The sequence below is a fragment of the Poecile atricapillus genome, chromosome 29, assembly GCF_030490865.1.
Source record: "Poecile atricapillus isolate bPoeAtr1 chromosome 29, bPoeAtr1.hap1, whole genome shotgun sequence".
Taxonomy (NCBI): domain Eukaryota; kingdom Metazoa; phylum Chordata; class Aves; order Passeriformes; family Paridae; genus Poecile; species Poecile atricapillus.
In genome coordinates this window covers 1492350-1510993 of record NC_081277.1, presented here as the reverse complement: position 1 = coordinate 1510993, position 18644 = coordinate 1492350, and the positions used below count along the sequence as shown (strand labels likewise).

The window sequence follows — 18644 nt, the reverse complement described above, 5'->3', positions numbered from 1 at the left end:
AATCAGAGCTGAATCGGAGCTAAATCAGAGCTGAAATGGAGCTGAATCAGAGCAGAATCAGAGCTAAATCAGAGCTGAAATGGAGCTAAATCAGAGCTGAATTGGAGCTGAATCAGAGCTGAAATGGAGCTGAATCAGAGCTGAAATGGAGCTAAATCAGAGCTGAAATGGAGCTAAATCAGAGCTGAATTGGAGCTGAATCAGAGCAGAATCAGAGCTAAATCAGAGCTAGGTTGGAGCTGAATCAGAGCTGAATCGGAGCCGAATCAGAGTTAAATTAGAGCAAGATTGGAGCTAAATCTGAGCCAGATTTGAGCTAAATCAGAGCTGAATCAGAGATGAATTGGAGCTAAATCAGAGTTAGATTGGAGGAAATCAGAGCCAGATAGGAGCTAAATTTGAACTGATTCAGAGCTAAATCAGGAACAGATCAGAGCTGAATCAGAGCTAGATTTGAGGTGAATCAGAGCAGAATCAGAGCTAAATCAGAGCTAGATTGGAGCTGAATCAGAGCAGAATCAGAGCTAGATTGGAGCTGAAGGGGAGCTGAAGGGGAGCTGGAGGGCTGCTGGCACCAGCTCGGGTTATCTGTAGCTCTCAGCCAGTGCCAGGAAGGGAAGGCTCCAGCCAGGCTTGGGCTGCTGCTGCAGGAGCCGAGCCAGCCTCACCTGCAGGAGCTCCCCAGAGGAGCAGCAGCGAGCTGAGAACTGGGACAGCATCCAAAAACCAGGGGTGTAAACACGGATTCCAAAGGGATCCGTGCTGGGAGTGCAGCAGGGTGTAAACATTCCCGTGGAGAACGATGGAACCGCGGAAAAACCACTGGATCAACAGCCTGCTCTCCATCCTGAGCGCTGGGCTGCAGTGGGAGCGGCTCCCAGAAGAGCTGGATCCTCACCCACCACCCAGGCTGAGGTTTATTACCCCTGATAAACCCCACGTGTCCCAACACTGAGGAACTCAGCTGGAATATCATGTTCGGGGAGCTGGAAGGAGATGGATTTTAATGTCATACTCCATAATTTTTGACATGCTGGGGGGAAAGAATGGGAGTGTTGTGGGATGTTATTGCTGCTTTTTGTTTTGGTGAGTTGTGAGAGCGCAGAGGGGGCCGCTCGCCCTCTTCCCCTGCCCTGTTAGGGACAAAAAAAAGCAGATTTTCATCAGGTTTCCAGCTCTGGGTGATATAACCCGCCCCAGCATTCAGTCCCAAGGTCTGTATTCTGTATTTCTGAGCCATTCTGCATCCAGCCCCCGGGCTGCATTACAGGGAGCGATGCTGCCTCTCCAGCCATCAGCCTCCACTTCCAAATTGGAATATTCCCGCTCCTAATGGCACGAAAACCCCTGCAAATGGGTGCTTGTTCAACATAAAAATTACCAGCAATTTGAGGATAAGTCATGGAGGATGTAATGACTTGTATTACAAGGTTCAGGAAAATTGAAGTGTGAATTGGGATCTGAAGGGGCGGCTTTGTTCTCACCAGGAGCTCAGTCCTGAGCCGGACCTGAGGAAAATCACTGCCCTCCCTTCCCCAGAGCCTTTTATCTGCTGGAAAAGCTGTTTGGGCCGTGGTGTTCCCTCTCCCACGCAGAAAAGAAATTGGGGTTGTTAACTGAGCAATAGCAGGCGAAATTCTGATTTCATGGAAGAAAAAAAAAAAAAAAAAGTAAAAATATTCCTTTAGAAATCAACCCAAATTCTCACCTTTAAAGTTTCCTCCAGTCTTAGGGGATAAAGGAGGTTCTCAGGATGCTGGGCTGACCCTTCCTGAAATGCTGAAGCAAAAGGGGTTGGTGTTCCCTGACCCCACAGACAGGAATTTTTCCCGTCAGCAAATGCTGGAGATCCCAAAGCTGGTGTCACCTTCAGGTCCCTTCATGGAGATCTGGAAAATTCTGTAGAATTTTTTAAAATTCACAGAAAAAAATTCATCGTAAAAGCCTTGTAGAGATTCTGTAAAAGATCAGAAACAGCAATATTGAGTAAAACTGCTCAAAACCAAAGTGAGAATGGGGAAGGGGGAGCTGGGACACCGGGGAGGGCTTGTCTTTGAGGGGAGCTGGGGAAGGGAACTGGAGCTCTCCAAGGTGGGCCCGAGGATTTCAGCGCAGGGAATGCGGCTGGGAAATGAGGATCCTTTGGAATCCGTGTTCGCACCAGCTGGAAATCCGCCGGGTCTTTACCATGACAAAAGCAGCCCCAGCCTAAAATGCCCTTCTGTGTGAGAAGCAGCATGGAGCAGGATATGGAAAAGATTTCTCACAAAGTAGCTTGTGATTCAGATGGAAAATGTCAGGTTTTGAAAATTATTAATCTTTGTGCTGCACAAAGCCGTCAGCTGTAGGGGCGTTGGGTGTGGGAGGTTCCTGCGGGAGAGCGTTTCCAAATGGGGTTTTTTGGGGGCTGTTTTCCTCTTTCCCTTTGTTTTTTTGGGGGTATTCTTTTGTTCCTTCCCCCACGGGGGGCTGAGTAAACAGGCAGCTGAAGCTGCTGCTGGGGACAGCAAGGGAGGGGAGGGAGGGGAGGGGGTGACAGCAGAGTCAGGGGAGCGGCAGCACCCCAAGCGTGATTCACCGCCAGGGAAACGGAGCGCGGGGAGAGCGGGAATGGCTTCGGGAAGGGGGGAATGACTCCTGGGAATGGTCTGGGCAGGTTTCTCCCAGAAATGGGGCTGGGCTGTGGATGAGCCAGGATGGATCTGGTGGCTCCGTCCTGCTCGCCCTGCAGGGCTCAGGGGCTCAACAAAATCCACCGTTCCCATCAATTTCTGAGCGCCTTCCAAAAAACCCACTGTGCGTGGAGACCGGGGTCATCTGATTAAGCAAATGTGGCAAATCAGAGGGGGAAGGTTCCAGAAAGGGCCCTGGGGAAGCCCTGGGTGTCCCAGGTATCTGCAGAGAGCTTTTCCCTCCCTCCCACACCAGGGACAGCTCCTGGGGCTGCTGGGGCTGGCTTTGCTCTCCCATTCCATGGGGATATCTCTGCTCCCGGTGCTTTATCCAAAGTTACCTGATGGGAAAGGGAAGAGTGAAAGAAGAACTGCAAAACGTGCCCTTATCTAAACAATTAACACCGAAATCCGATCATGTCCTAGTGCAGAAAACAGCTGCTGGGAGCTACAAACATCAATGAATCCAAAGCCTCACAGGTCTGTAAAGACATCGTTTAACAATAGGCTTCACTATTTAATTTTAATTGCATGGAGGTTTTGTTTCAGGATTAATTTGTAGCTGAAAAAGCACAAAATGAGCAGCAGAACAGGCTGGGTGTGGAACCCAAAACTGCTCCAGTGCCCAGCTGCCCTCCTTGGTTTGCTGTGTTCAGCTGCAGCAAACACAACATTAAAATATTCCTTGAACGTCACTTGTTGCTTTGATGGAATTTACAGAGAGATCTAAAAAATCTGTGGCTCAGTCTCTCTGCATGTGTAGAAAACATCAATTAATTGGATCTTTCCTGTTGTAAGGGACACTGAACACCTCATAAACTGGACAGAAATCTCAAATTTGTTTTGTAAGAAAAAACATTTTACATTTTACAGCCCAAACCTTATTGTTTAGTTGCAGATAAAGGTTGTTTCCCCAATCACAATGAAATAAAAATTCAGAATATCAAGATCCATCATTAAATTCAATTTGTGCAAAGTGCAACAAGGACTGGAAATTCCTGCAAGTACAGGATTTTACAGGAATTGGGAAATCTGGGTTCCAAATCGTCTCCTCTAAACTCCTATTTAAATTGGGCACTGAATGTTGGAATTATGTCTATTAATACTTAATGGGCCCAATTTTCTCAGCAATTCAGAGTCACCTGAAGGAGCAGAAGGAGCTGCAGCTTTCCTCAGCCCAGATTTAATGAGCTCATCAGGGATGTAAGGCTCAGTTGTTGAGAGTTGCACTGTGATGTCTTACTCGGCCACTGAGTGTCCCTAAATTGTAATTTCATCGTTTATTATTGCTGTGCTCTCGAGCTGGCGGCACTGGAAGGAGGCCCCGTTTTTGGAGCCTGGTTTCTCACTCAGCCTGGCTGAAGTGAAGCTGAATTTCTCTCTGAGCTCGTGTTGTGGGGTGTTTTTTTCCCAAATGAGCATTTCCGTATCGTTGTCTCAGTAATTAAGATTAACTGAAGCCAGGTCTCATCAGGGACACAACTCTGGGAACACGGCAAGAATCCACCTTAGCAGCAGGACATAAATTTGGAGTAGGAGAGGAGTTAATCTGGGGAGTCCCCTCCTTGCCTCGCTCATCCCTCTCTCCTGGAAGTTTGGCAGCACTGGGAGGGGTTCATGGTTTGAATTCAGCCTGGGAGGAGGATCAGGGTGAACTCTGTGCCCTGCAGAGTCTCTGCTGGGCAATAAACAGGAATTCTGATGTTCTGGAGAGAAATGTTCCGCGAGGTTCCGTGGCTGGAGTTGCTGAGGGCAGCGGGTTGGGGCAGAGCCGTGTCCCCAGGAGCAGGGCAGGGCTGTCCCTGGGGTCACTGTGAGGGGCTGTGCTGGGGCCAGGAGCTGCTGGGGGTCCCTGAGGGATGGGATCTCCTCTTCCCTCTGTTCCTGAGTCTCCCTGAGCAGAGACCACAGCCCCTGCCCCATCCCTGGCTCTCATTTCCTTGATTCCTTTATATAAAAACACAGAATACAGGAGGGCAGGGATTCCCAGCTCGTTCCTGGGGTGTGGAACCGGCTCTGGCTGAACACGGGGATGTGTGGGAGGGAAAGCTCCTCTTGTGTTGGGAATTGTCCCGGTGGAAGCAGCGGTTCCAAGCCCAGGTTCCAGGTTCCAGGCTGGAATTCCCCCCTGGCAGGGGCTCAGGTTGGAGTCTGATCCCAGCAAGGTTGCTGTGCTGGGGAGAAGTTTGATACTCCTCACACACCCCGTGCTGGGACACTTCTGGTTACAGATCCATCTGTTTGGGATGCTGGAGAATCCTTTTTCCCTTTAAAGATTTATATTGCTTGCATATTGCTCAAAGGGAAAAAAAAAACTAGATGTTAAATAAATGCATGAAAGATCCTTCAAGTTTTTAACCCACTTAATATTTAATAAATGTAATAGATCATTTTTATAAATAAGTGTGGCTCAGATATAAATAAATTCAGGCTCCAGAAGGGATTACAATAGGATGCACATTCATCTCTGTGGCGCAGGAGGGGCCAGCAATGTTTTATCAACAAATTAATCCTTGCTGGGGAAAATAAATGCCCTCCCCTCCTGTGGCCAGGGATGAGGTGGTTGGCAGAAAGTCCCTTATTAAATTCCATGGAATTGGAAGCGTTCATGAAATGGTTCTGACATTCTCAGAATGGTTCTGACAGAGCCAGAGGAGAATGAAGGCCGGAATTTGTGGGTAAAGGTGGGATGTGTTAAACTCCCTCTCCTTTCTAGGAACAAAGGTGTGAGTGAGCCAGGAGCGGGAGCTGGGGAGAGGAGACAGAGGGAGGGAATGGGGCTGGGAAAGGGATGTGCAGGAGCAGCATCCTGGGTGTGCCAGCACAGGCACAGCCAGCAGGGTGACACTCAGCTTTGGGTGACAAACACGGGTGTGGAGCAGGGGAAAGCAGTGCCAGAAATGTCTGGGGATGTCTGGGGAGCGGAGAGCTCCACTGGGACCAGGGTGAGCTCCCGGCAGGGACAGGAGGAGCTCCAGCCTTGGCTTCGTTTCCAGGGCCAGAGGAGAGCCCAGGGCTGCTCCCAGCTCCTCCTGTCCCTCTGAGTCCCTCCCTGAGCCCGGGCAGAGTTTGTCCCTTCCCCAGTGACCTCCAGGCTGGCTCTGGGGCCAGAGGGAACAGAGGGAGCTCCCCTCTGCCAGCCCCGGGGTGATCCCAGCAGCCCCGAGCTGGAGCAGAGCTGACAGCCTCGAGTGTCCCACCCTGGCGATTTTTAACACCCGGATAAGCGGGGTTCGTGTGCCTGAAGATCTCCAGCACGCTGCTGGGGCAGGACAATATCCCAGATTGATTTCCACAACTTATCGCACGTTCGTTTTTTGGAGTTTCCACTGCGGAAAATCGCCGGGAGGGATGGATTTTGTCTTCCTCAGCTGGCAGAACAATTTTCCACCTGTCACCCAAATATTTGATGGGAAGGATTATGGCAGAGCCACTGGAAGTTTATCCTTTATATCCACGGGAAGCAGGAGGGTCTGGAGAAGTTAATGTGGGATATCAGGGGGTGAGAGGGAGCTGCAGCACTTGTGGATCTCAGTATGGGCTGGGAATTTGGGAGAGAGCACAGGAACACGGGAATGAGCTGGGCTGGGAATTCAGGAGAGCGCAGGAACACGGGAATGAGCTGGGCTGGGAATTCAGGAGAGCGCAGGAACATGGGAATGAGCTGGGCTGGGAATTCAGGAGAGAGCACGGGAACACAGGAATGAGCTGGGCTGGGAATTTGAGAGAGAGCACGGGAACACGGGAATGAGCTGGGCTGGGAATTTGGGAGAGCACAGGAACACGGGAATGAGCTGGGCTGGGAATTTGAGAGAGCACAGGAACACGGGAATGAGCTGGGCTGGGAATTTGGGAGAGCACAGGAACACGGGAATGAGCTGGGCTGGGAATTTGGGAGAGGGACGGGAACACAGGAATGAGCTGGGCTGGGAATTTGGGAGAGCACAGGAACGTGGGAATGAGCTGGGCTGGGAATTTGGGAGAGGGACGGGAATTCAGGAATGAGCTGGGCTGGGAATTCGGGAGAGGGACGGGAATTCAGGAATGAGCTGGGCTGGGAATTTGGGAGAGCACAGGAACATGGGAATGAGCTGGGCTGGGAATTCGGGAGAGGGACGGGAATTCAGGAATGAGCTGGGCTGGGAATTTGGGAGAGAGCACAGGAACACAGGAATGAGCTGGGCTGGGAATTCGGGAGAGGGACGGGAATTCAGAAATGAGCTGGGCTGGGAATTCGGGAGAGGGACGGGAACACGGGAATGAGCTGGGCTGGGAATTCGGGAGAGAGCACGGGAACACGGGAATGAGCTGGGCTGGGAATTCGGGAGAGGGACGGGAATTCAGAAATGAGCTGGGCTGGGAATTCGGGAGAGGGACGGGAACACGGGAATGAGCTGGGCTGGGAATTCGGGAGAGGGACGGGAATTCAGGAATGAGCTGGGCTGGGAATTCGGGAGAGGGACGGGAACACGGGAATGAGCTGGGCTGGGAATTCGGGAGAGGGACGGGAATTCAGGAATGAGCTGGGCTGGGAATTTGGGAGAGGGACGGGAACACGGGAATGAGCTGGGCTGGGAATTCGGGAGAGAGCACAGGAACACGGGAATGAGCTGGGCTGGGAATTTGAGAGTGACGGGAACACGGGAATGAGCTGGGCTGGGGTTTTACAGATCCCTGGATCCCCACCAGAGCTCCCTGAGGAGTGCTGGGTTTGCTGAGGGTTTCATTGATCTATCGAGAATTCACTGATTTATTGAGAATTCACTGATTTATTGAGAATTCACTGATTTATTGAGAATTCATTGATTTATGGTTCATTTATCATTCATGGTCTCAATTAATCAGAGAACCCTATTGAGGGTTCACTGATTAATTGAGAACTCATAGATTTATTGAGGGTTCATTGGTTTATTGAGGGTTCATTGATTTACTGAGAGTTCATAGATTTATTGAAGGGTTCATCAATAAATTGAGTGTTCATTGATTAATTAAGGGTGCACTGATTTATTGAGGAATTTGATGATTAATTGTTCATTGATTTATTGAGGGATTCACTGATTAATTGAGGGGTTCATTGATTAATTGAGGGTTCATTCATTTATTGAGAGTTCACCGATTTATTGAGGGTTCTTCCTCACAGGGAAAATTGTAAACACCCAGTAAGAAATCCACTGTATTGTTGGGAAAGGGCATTTGAAGTTCATTAATGAAACTAAATCTGGCTTTGGGCTGTACAGCAGCCAGGAAGAAAATCAGGAATTCTGCTGAAAGCACAGAAAAAATAGGAACAAATGGAGATGAGCAAGCTGGTGTGGTGGAAGGTCCCCTGCCCGTGGCAGGGGTGGGATGGGATGAGCTGGGAGTTCCCTTTGGAGTGGATTTGTTTCTGGGTCTCCCATCTCTCCAAATTTAGTCTGTGCTAAATTCCCTGTCCTGGGGCCTCAGCAAACCCCCCAGCCAGGGGAAGCAGCAGAGGCATTAAAGGATTTCACGTGGGCAACAAAATCTGCCATTCCCATCAATTTCTGAGCGCTTTCCAAAAAACCCACTTTGCGTGGGGACCGGGGTCATCTGATTAAGCAAATGTAGGCAAATCTCACCGAGCTGCTTTTCTGACTGAATAATGACTCAAATTTCATCATGGAAACCGTTCCAGGCATGAGGAAATTCTCTATTCTGGATCAGGCTTTTTATTTTTCCATGCCCTGACTTCCCTGGCAAGCTGAGCACACGTGGGAAAGGCACTTGGATTTATTTGGGGGAAATCCTGGCTGCAGGGGTCGGAGGCCAGCAGGGATCAGCGGTGCTGGACACATGGAAAGGGAGGAATGTGAATATTTGGGATATTGGGCATCTCCAGTCGTGTTTCTGCTCCTGAATGGGCCTGTCCAAAGGAGGGGCTGGGATGTTTCCAGCTGGGAAAAGGCTTTTTTCTTCTGGATTGGGGCAGAAAACATCCAAAGCAGGAGGGAATAACCCAGTGCTGCTGCCAGCATTTGTAAATGGGAAAAGGAAACAAAGAGGGAGGAATTAATGAGCTGGACAAGGAGCTTGGAGGGACCTGGGAATGTTTGTATGTGGGAATGGCTCCTGCAGGAGGAATTGCTTCAGGGCAGTGCCATAAATCAGGGAAAATCCCAAACCCTGGGCAGAGAGGGAAATCCAAAACCTTGGGAAGAGAGGGAAATCCCAAATTCCCGAAGAGAGAGAAATCCCAAACTCCAACAGAGAGGGAAATCCCAAACCCCAAACCCTGGGCATAGAGGGAAATCCAAAACCTTGGCAGAGAGAGAAATCCCAAACTCCAGCAGAGAGGGAAAACCCAAATCCCAAACCCTGGCAGAGAGGGAAATCCCAAACCCCAGCAGAGGAAGAAATCCCAAACCTCAGACAGAGAGGGAAATCCCAAATCCCAGCAGAGAGGGAAATCCCAAATCCCAAATCCCAAAACCCAAACCCCAGCAGAGAGGGAAAAGAGCTCCCTCTGATCCCAGGGCTGCTGGATCAGAGAGGGGAATTCAGCCCCGTTTGGGAATTTTAGAGCTTTGTTTCTCTAGTACCAAAATGTGTAAAAGAAGTTGTGTTCAGACCCTTGGGAAAAGTCTCTGCACAATTTATTGCCAGATTTATTTGTATTTATCATGAGTAACTCTGTTTGTTGGGGACACTTTAACTTTTGGTTTTGTTTTTTTGTTTGTTTGTTTTGGGGTTTTTTGATGCAGAAAGAATAATGCTGCTCACTTTAAATAATTCTTAATTTGAAGAAAAAAAAAAAGAGTTCAGAATTCACAGTTTTTCACTGTTTAAGATCTCATTTTAACATCTAAATTATCCTAATCAGTTTTGAAATACTGACTCATCCCTGTCTGCTGCTGTCCAGATCTCCTAATGTGTTCTGACAACAGCAGTGTGTTTATTTCAGAGAGGAATTTAATGCTTCTTCCTAACTTTTTTTTTCCCCTCCTTTCTTTTTCATTTCTATTATTGTCATAAAAAGATTTAAAGTCCCTTTTGGCCTCGCGTGCAGAGCATAAAACACAAAACCCTTCCTGAAAGGTAATTTTCCAGGAATGAAAAGCACAAGAATTGTGTGTCAGGCTTTGCTCTTCTGTCATTTGCTGCTGCTACAAAACAGCTTTTTTTGTGTAGTTCTGAAGGGCCTGAATGGCAAAAACTGACATGGAAAACCTCAGGGATTTGCAGTCAGCCCCTGGGAAAGTTCCAGCAGCTTCCAGTGGAGTGTGAATTCCAGTTGGGGCACAAGAAAAGCGATCACAAGAGGAAGAGGCTTTGAGGTAAAATCCTGAGTGTTGAGGGCACTTTAGGAGAGGGGAAAATGTTCTTTATCCAGGAACGTTGTGCTGATTCCACCTGGGAATTCAGAACACCCTGAAACGAGGAATTCAGGCAATTCCATTTGTAAAATCCAGCAAGATCTGTCCGTGGGTGTGAGGAGGAATCATTCCTGCTTTGGACCTGCTGGCTGGATTTTCAAAGGAAAGTGGTGAAGGGAAAAGATGCACCTGCATTTTCCTGGTCACCTGAGAGGTTTCCATCGGGAAGGAGCCACTCCCAGCCCCAAAATCTGCCTGACACCCAAGAAAAGCCAGACCACTCAATCCAGACACAACCTGCCAGGAGAAATCCTCCCTGGATGTCAGTGGGGCTGGGATTGCCTCCTCTCTGCCTTGCCCTAAATAGCAAATTCAGTGGAATAACTCGGGGTCACTGGGAGTTCTCCAGCTGGGTGATCCTTCCGGACTCAGCTGCTGCTCTGCCTCCACTCCAGCACTGCTGCAGCCTGGGATTTCCCAGCCTCTCCAAAAATCTTATGACATTTTTTTGTTATTTCCTATAAAACTCAGATTTAATAAAGCCTGCAGGGACGCAGCGTTGCTGAAGACTGACAAGATGGAAATTGGCATCAATGTTGGGGAGTAAAACGCTGAAAGTTGTGATAATATTTTATAAAGCACCCTGAGAAGGGCTTGAAAGCGCTGAACTCGTTTGAAGGTGGCTGTGATTCCCCAGCACAGCTCGGGGAGTGTTTGCACACAGAGCTCCGTGCTGAGGGACAGCTCCGGGATTTAATAGAAATAAAACACCGTTCTTGTTAGTCTGGCATCTCCTAGACAAGGGAAAGGTTTCATTTTCCTTCACAGCACCACAACTTCCCTCTCATCCGCCTTAATTTCACTGCTTTGGGTTCGGTCACCTCCCTGGTGCCCTCGGCTGTTCCCTGTCTGGTCCCAGCTCCTGCCATCCTCACACTCATCACCCCATCCCGACCGCGTGTGCTCGGTGCTCTCTGCTCCTCCTGCAGAAATCAATCCCTTCTCACTCAGATTTGTTCCTTTCCTCTGAATTCCGGCCAAAAACTGACAAAGTGCTGAAATAAACCGCAGCGCTGCCGGAGATCAGTGGGAATTTCCCGGGTTTGACAGGATTTGACGGGATGGGCGTTGTTCTAAAGGCAAAGCCTCTGCTCCAGCGCCTCTGGAATTCAGGAGCGGAGGGCCCTGGGCTCATCCCCTGCTGGAGGAATTCCCTTGGCCTGATGGCAGCTGGGGATCACAGTCCTGAGAGGATGTGCAGGAGCGGTGAAAGCTTCTCCACTCACATCCTGCAGCTTCTGAACCCCCAGGTCCCACCTGCGGGGCAGTTTTCTGCTGGTTTGTGGCACTTTGAAGCTCTTACACTTCAATTATTTGATTTTTTTCCTCTGTGTGCGTTTGGCCTCGCAAAGCCCAGCCCAGCAGCTCTGCAGGCACTCCTGGAGTAAAACCCATCCTAAATAAAACCCAGAGCTGGTTTCTCCCTCCAGCAGTAAAACGGGACTGCAGAAGAAACGTGAAAAACGTGACTTTTCCTTTGGTTGCCTTGCAGGAAATGAGAACAGCGAGACCCTGCCCGAGTCCATCCCCTCGGCCCCGGGGACCCTGCCCCATTTCCTGGAGGAGCCGGACGATTCCTACATCATCAAGAGCAACCCCATCGTGCTGCGCTGCCGGGCCGTGCCCGCCATGCAGATCTTCTTCAAGTGCAACGGGGACTGGGTGCACCAGAACGAGCACGTGTCCCTCGAGAGCCTGGACGAGGCCACAGGTGAGCCAGGAGCTGCTCCCGGACACATCCCAGCGGGAATCCCAGCGGGAATCCCAGCGGGAATCCCAGCGGGAATCCCAGCTCCAACCCCGCCAGGAGCTCTGCAGGGAACCGGGCTTCCTCTGGTTCAGTTTGGAGCAGGAGCTGGAAATGGGGAAACTCCAGTTTTTATGGGATTTTTGTGGGGTTGGACCCTGGAGTTTGCCCCCAGTCCCAGCTTTTATGGGATTTTTATGGAATTTTTGTTGATTTGGACCCTGGAGTTTGCCCCCAATCCCAGTTTTTATGGGATTTTTGTTGGGTTGGACAATGGACTTTGTCCCCAATCCCAGTTTTTATGGGATTTTTCTTGGGTTGGACCCTGGAGTTTGCCCCCAGTCCCAGCTTTTATGGGATTCTTATTGGTTTGGACCCTGGAGTTTGCCCCAATCCCAGTTTTTATGGGATTTTTGTTGGGTTGGACCCTGGAGTTTGCCCCCAGTCCCAGTTTTGATGGGATTTTTGTGGGATTTTTGTTGGGTTGGACAATGGAGTTTGCCCCCAGCCCCAGTTTTTATGGGATTTTTATGGGATTTTTGTTGGGCTGGACCCTGGAGTTTGTCCCCAGCCCCAGCCAGGGCAGGAATTGAGTTGGAATAACCCGAGCAGGAGAGTTCCACAGTGTCCAGTGGGTGTGGAAGAGAAGAAGAGGAGAAGGGAGATGTTTGGGAGTGATCAGGAGATTTTATCAGCTCCGAGCAGAGCCTGGAGCCTTTCTCATTTAGCTGATAAGTATTGCAGACCAATTTAATGCTGTGGCTCCACAATTCTGGTTGTTATTGCTTTCTCCCCTCTCCCCTCCCAGCATTGCTAGGCAACCCCCAGCCTTGGCAGCAGCGCTCTGTGTACAACACCTTCTCCAGCAACACAAGAAATTCCTTTTTTAGAGGCAAAAACGCCATTTAAAAAGAAGTTGCACCTCCTAAAGTAGTGCTTGGCATTCTTTTGAAGTGACACATTCTGAAGAAATTTCGTATTAAAGGGTTTTTTTGTTTTTTTTTTTGTAAATGCTAATCTGAATGAATTTTAATTTTTGCAGTTACCTTTTCAGAAATAATTTAATAGGCATAACCTTTACTTCTGAAGGCACTGCTGAATCAATATGGGAGAAATGTCGTCCCTAAAAGCTTTCCTTCCATATGGTTACGGCAAATCTCTCTGTGAGTGCTGCAATTATGTTTTCTAAGCTTTGGGTTAATAACAGAACAAACCAAGATTGGTAACACGAGGTGGGGTTTAAAGGACATTGCTGAGGTTTGAGACCCAGAGCAACAGAGTTGGATCATGGATGGTTTGGACTGGGAGAAAATCCAGATCCAATCCCTGGTTCCGTGGGCAGCTCCCCTGAGCACAGGAACGCTGCAGGGTCGGGCTGAGCCCAGGGCTGGAGGTGCCCCAAAGGTCTGGACCCAAAACACAGCGTGGAGCAGGCAGGGCAGTGCCCAGGAGTCCCAAGGTGCCAGGATGGTCCTCAGGGCACAGAAATGCAGAGGGAGGCAGCGCTGAAGGGAATTCTCTCACCACGATCCCCATCCATAGCCAGGAATCAGCCTGGCACTCTTCCTCAGCCTCCAGGAGCAGCAGCTGTTGGAGTTTTTGGTGTGGATGTGCCCTCGTTTCTGGAGTCCAGCCTGTCCCCAGGCACAGCCCAGCTCTGCTGCCCTGGGGGCTCCAGCTGGGAAAAACCGCTCTGGGATTTGTGCCAAAAACGGGATTTTGGTTAAAGGGGATTCTGGGGCCTCGCTGCACCGAAAGGCTCCGACCCTCCCCATCCTTCCACTGCCCGTGTGGGATCCAAACGCTGGATGTGGAGAAGGGAAGAGCAGCCAGCAGAGCCCCAGGCTGGAGGAGGCTTGTGCTGGATGGAGGGGACGTGTCCGAGCAGCCGTGGGGGCTCCTGGCGGAGGGGACGCGCTGGGGGAGCCCCAGGCAGGGACTCCCCACGCTCAGCTTTGTCACCAGCACAGGCACAGAGCCCAGGATTTCACGATTTTGGTTTTACAGGAGAGGAATAAAAACCTCAGAGTAGCCCAGGAGTGTCTGTGAGGAGGAGCAGCAGGACAGGGAGGGTTTTGCAGCGCTGCTGCCTGGGGATGTCTGGAAGGTTTTGCCTGGAGTGTCCCTGTGGTGTTTTTGCTGCTCTGCCTCTGCTTTTCCTGTTTATTCCCAAGCATGGCAGAGCAGGGACTTTGTTCTCTCTGTGCTCTGCCTCATCAAGGGAGAGCCGAGCTCGTGGATGCTGCTGTGATGAAGGTCTGGTAATTAAGTGCTGATTAATTTCCCTCTGCTGCATTTCCTGCACACTCCAGACCCTGCCCGGCTATTTCAGGCTGGGGTTCAGCAGAGGCTCAGCCCCGCTCGCAGAGTTTCCTTGTCTGATAACTGGAAGGATTACAGCCATAACTGCTGTCAGTGTTTTTCTCATTTAAACAAATAAAGCTGACAAATGCCGAAGTTCTCTGCAGCTCCGTTGTGTTTAGTACACGGAGAGCAATTATTCATCTGCTGCCAGCACCGGTCTGTGCAGCTCGAGCATCCAGCAGAGCCCATTAGCATTTCAGTGCCACAGCCAGCACTTGATATTCTGCACGGCTCTACTGTAAAACAAAAGATGATGGTTCTAATTTGCACAATAATTTAAAGGGTTGGGCTGGCGGTGCTTATTGGAGTTATTGGAGTCGCAGGTAAAATGTCGCTGTGGTTTATGAGGTGCCTGCTTTGATCTGCATGGATTTTTCAGCCGGTGTCACTCCCCATGAACGATTTTCCCGAGGTGCAGAGGGGAGGTGGATGTGTTTGCTGGTGAAATACGGGGGTGATAAATGGAGAATATTCCTCACCTCCCGATAGGTTTGTTTGCTGTCGTTGTTCCTAAAACAAATGGAAATTGCTGTACTTTCTCCATAAACAAAGCACAACTCCCCCCAAAGACCCCCTGCTCTCCAGAGGTCCCGTCCAACCCCAACAATTCCGAGATTCTGCAGTTTTGGATGCATTCAATTTGTCCATGGGTGAATTGGGAGACCTTTAAGAGGACCTGAATTCCTACCTGGCCCATTCTCAAAACGCTGAACCACCAGCTTCCCCAAACCGTGCGCTCTTTGTTTGCCACACTAAATGCAGGCTGATTTATAGATTAATTAAACGCCGTGTCAATGAAAGGAAGAGCTGGGCTGGAGAATATTCCACCTTAATAAATCTGGAGCTGTAAATGCCTGAATTCACTGACGCCTGCTCAGAAATTTGCAGCACCCAGGAGCCAAGAAATGGCTTCAGCTTCTCCAAAATTCATCATCAAGTGATGACTTCTTTTTGTTGGGTATCAAAATCCTGTCGTTGTGAGCAGGGGCTGTGCTGGGGCAGCTCCCACACCTCTGTCTGTGTTTGCTGCTCCCAAAATCCCCAGAGCAGCTCGGGAGTGAAGGGAGCAGGGGTTCAGTGGGGTCAGCACAGCTCTGCATGATCCAGGGAGGGATTTTCCCCTCGGGAAGCTGCTCCTGGTGGGAATGGGATCCCAAACCCTCAACCCTGCTCTGTCCCCAGCACTCCCATCCTCTTGGAGGGAACAGAAGCTCCAGTGATGGAGCTTCTCTCAACTTAAACCTGTACAGACCACTCTGCAGAACATTTTAATGCCAGAATCCAAGGATTTCTGGCTGGCAGAGCAGGGATGGTTTTGTTTAGGGGGTGCATTTTCCTGGCAGGGTCTCTGGCAGAGCCTTTGTTCCTCAGGGTTTGTTGTCACCGTGTCAGGAAATAAAGGGAGGCTTTGTAAACAGTTTTGTTTAAAACAGCATCAACACGGGGGAAAACAAAATGCAAATAAAAGCAGCCAAGAAACCTGTGTTTGTTTGTTGCAGGGGGAATAAATATTTGAGGGACTGAAGGGATTCTGGAGACAACTTGGGGAGCTGTCAAGGGTTTGTCCCTGTCTCTGGGTTTCATTGTAAGCCAGCCTTAATGAAAAGAAGAAAAAATCCCCTTTTCCTGTGGCTGGAAAAGTATCAAATATTCTGTATTTTTGTACAGGATTTAAAGCTTGTCTGAGCTTCCCCTTTTGGAGCATCCCCAGTGAACCCTGTCCCTGCTCCTGCCAGAGGAGCACAGCGACTTCCCAGTGCCTTTGAGGAGTGGCTGCCCAGCTGTTAATGATGCCTGAGATTAAGTGGAAGCCAATTTTTATGGAGTTCAGGTTTAGAATTCTTGCTGCTTTATAAACTCCACAGGCATGAAATACGGCGAGATTGGGTTTGCCTCCATTTCCAGTGGAGGGGAAATAACTGCCTGGGGACTGCACCGGAGGAGAGAGGAGCAAGAACAAGGCCTGAATGTTTTCTATTTTCATTTAATGTTTTTCTGACTCTTTCAAATGGTTCCCAGTGCCAGGTTTGGCTTGGATTTCCTCTCCCCAGGCTGTCATGGCAGGTGGCTGCAGGTCTGGGGAATATCCCAGGGGTGCCACACAAAAAGTGTGGGAGGATTCTGGAGGTCTGGAATTTACACTCCTGGTGTGAGGGGCCACGGTGCTCAGCTCCCCCAGGGCTTGAGACAGGTTTGACAGGGCATGGAGATGTCATTTAAAGACATTTTTATTGCACCTGATTGAATTCCAGACAAACATCCTGGGTGAAGGATTCTGAGGGAGGAGCTGCAGAGATCATGGTGGGGGCAATTCCTGGAGCCCAGTGCCTTATGAGCACTCATCTTACAGAATTTCACCAGTGGCACTAATTGCTGTGAAGTAATTTTGGCTTTTCCCTGGCTGCAAGGGGCAGTGCTGGTGGAAGGGCAGGTTTGGGTGATGTGTGGAATAAAAGGACCCCTATAACTCACAGAGTAGTTATAAGAGCAGGTATGAATTTATTCAGCACTGAGGTGCATGGGGATATCTCCTCCAAAAAGCATGCACACCTTTTTGATTGGGTTTTCCCTTTTTATCCTTTACAGACCAGGTTTACACCTAATACATATTAATTCCCTAACCCCCCCTGTCTTCACTTCATATTACAATTAGCCCCGTTCCCCTTTCAGTCCTTTGGCCGCTTTTTGGGACTTCAAATCCATTTCTTCCGGCTTAGGGTCCAGGAATCTCCTTTATTCTGTGGTGCTTTTGTCTTTGCATCTTGTTTGTGTGTTCCAGCTCCTGATCTCATCTTGCAGTCTGACTCTTTTTTCTGTTCTTGTGGATTAGGGTGTCAGGGTCTGGGTTTTGTCAGACACCCCTTTTAGTCAAGCATTTCTTCCTAATTCTTAATTTCTCTGTTTCATGGGTGCCTCGGCCTCGCCTCGCTGCCTGTCCCTGCTGACTCTGCCTCTCCCCAGGGCTGAAGGTGCGGGAGGTTTCCATCAATGTCACGAGGCAGCAGGTGGAGGATTTCCATGGCCCTGAGGATTACTGGTGCCAGTGCGTGGCCTGGAGCCACCTGGGCACCTCCAAGAGCAGGAAGGCGTCGGTGCGCATCGCTTGTGAGTAAATCCCGCTTTTCTGGGGCTCTGAGGGCTGGCAGTGCTGGGTTTGGGGTTAAACTTCCATGGATGTGGTCAGGCAGGAACAAGCCAGGAACCACAGGAGTCAGCAGAGATAAAAACACCTTGGTGATAAACCCATCCCCAGGAGGCTGCCACGGGAACCCTGCAGGGCCCTGAGCTGCTGATGGCAGGGAACAAACGATGGAGCTGCTGACCCTGGAGACTTCAGGGAAGGGGGGGATGATCTTCCACTCCTCACGCCCTTGATGTGCTGTGGGGTCATCACTCCCCTCCCACAGACCCTGCTGGGGGCTGCAGAAAGGGGAAATGCTCTGAATGCCAGGGGACAGCAGAGACACAGCCCCAAACACAGCTGCCACCAGGAGCTGCTCCAAGCCTCATCCCATTCTTGGAATCAGACCTGGGATGTTCTCCTGGCAGAAGCAGAGCCTGACACCGCCCGTGCCAGCAGAGAATTCAGGATTGCTTCCCCCAGCCTGTGGTGAACCCTTTTCCTTTGAACCCCCAGCTCAGATCTTCCCTTTCCTCTCCTGGGAAAGGAGGTGCAGCCTGCAAAAAGCTGGGAGAAATGTTCCCTGGGAGAGGAGGGCAGGAGCAAAGGCTGAACCTGAAGGGAGACTTTGCAGGGAGTGTTCCAGCAGTTCCTGACAATTTAAAAAGGTGTCTTTTAGCAGGGTAAACATTTGACAGGATAAAACAAACATTTGTCAGAAGTAAAAGGACAGTGTAAGAAAACCTTCATTTAATTAATGGCAGAGTTTTTTGTTGGCTGATTCAGTCTGAATGTCTAAATACGTGTAAATTCAATTTTTTATTTCACTGCATTAACTGTCGTAACACTGAGCCAATAATTCCCCTGCATTGCCGAGCTGAAAGGACCTTTATCTGAATTGAATTTTTATTGACTTTTCTCCGCGCTGTGATTTCCCAGCCCCACAAAATGGCAATCTGAGCCAGGCTCAGCAGGAGCAGCAGGAGTCTTTCACTGTGGGGTCAGCTCTTCTTGCCAGTGCCCCCGAGACCCCATTAACCCCACAGCGCTCTGGAGAGGCTCTTCAGCTGGGCCTGGAGTGTTCTGGGGGAGCCTGGAGGCTTTGTGTGGGAGCTGAGCTCCTCTCTGCCCGTTCCCGGGCTGTTTCTGCTCAAAGCCGAGTGTTTTGGTGGGAAAAGCAGCAGTTTGGGAGGGCAGAGGTGAAGGGGTTCCTCAGGCACAGCAGAAACATCCTGGGGTGGGATTTATGGCTTAGGGAACACCCTGGGAGGGTCAGGGATGAGACCCTGCAGGTCCAACCTCTGACAGAGCCCAGAACATTCTCCCAGCACCTCTGGGATGGGCAC

At 50.0% G+C, this 18644-nt stretch overlaps 1 protein-coding gene across 1 annotated transcript in view; it reads left to right on the top strand.

The window, feature by feature from the left end:
• Positions 1-18644, top strand: part of UNC5D (unc-5 netrin receptor D) — a 97349-nt gene that overhangs the window by 31608 nt on the left and 47097 nt on the right. The window contains exons 2-3 of the mRNA XM_058859465.1: positions 11559-11777; positions 17139-17282. Coding sequence (XP_058715448.1) covers positions 11559-11777; positions 17139-17282 — 363 coding nt within the window. The remainder of the gene's footprint in view (positions 1-11558; positions 11778-17138; positions 17283-18644) is intronic.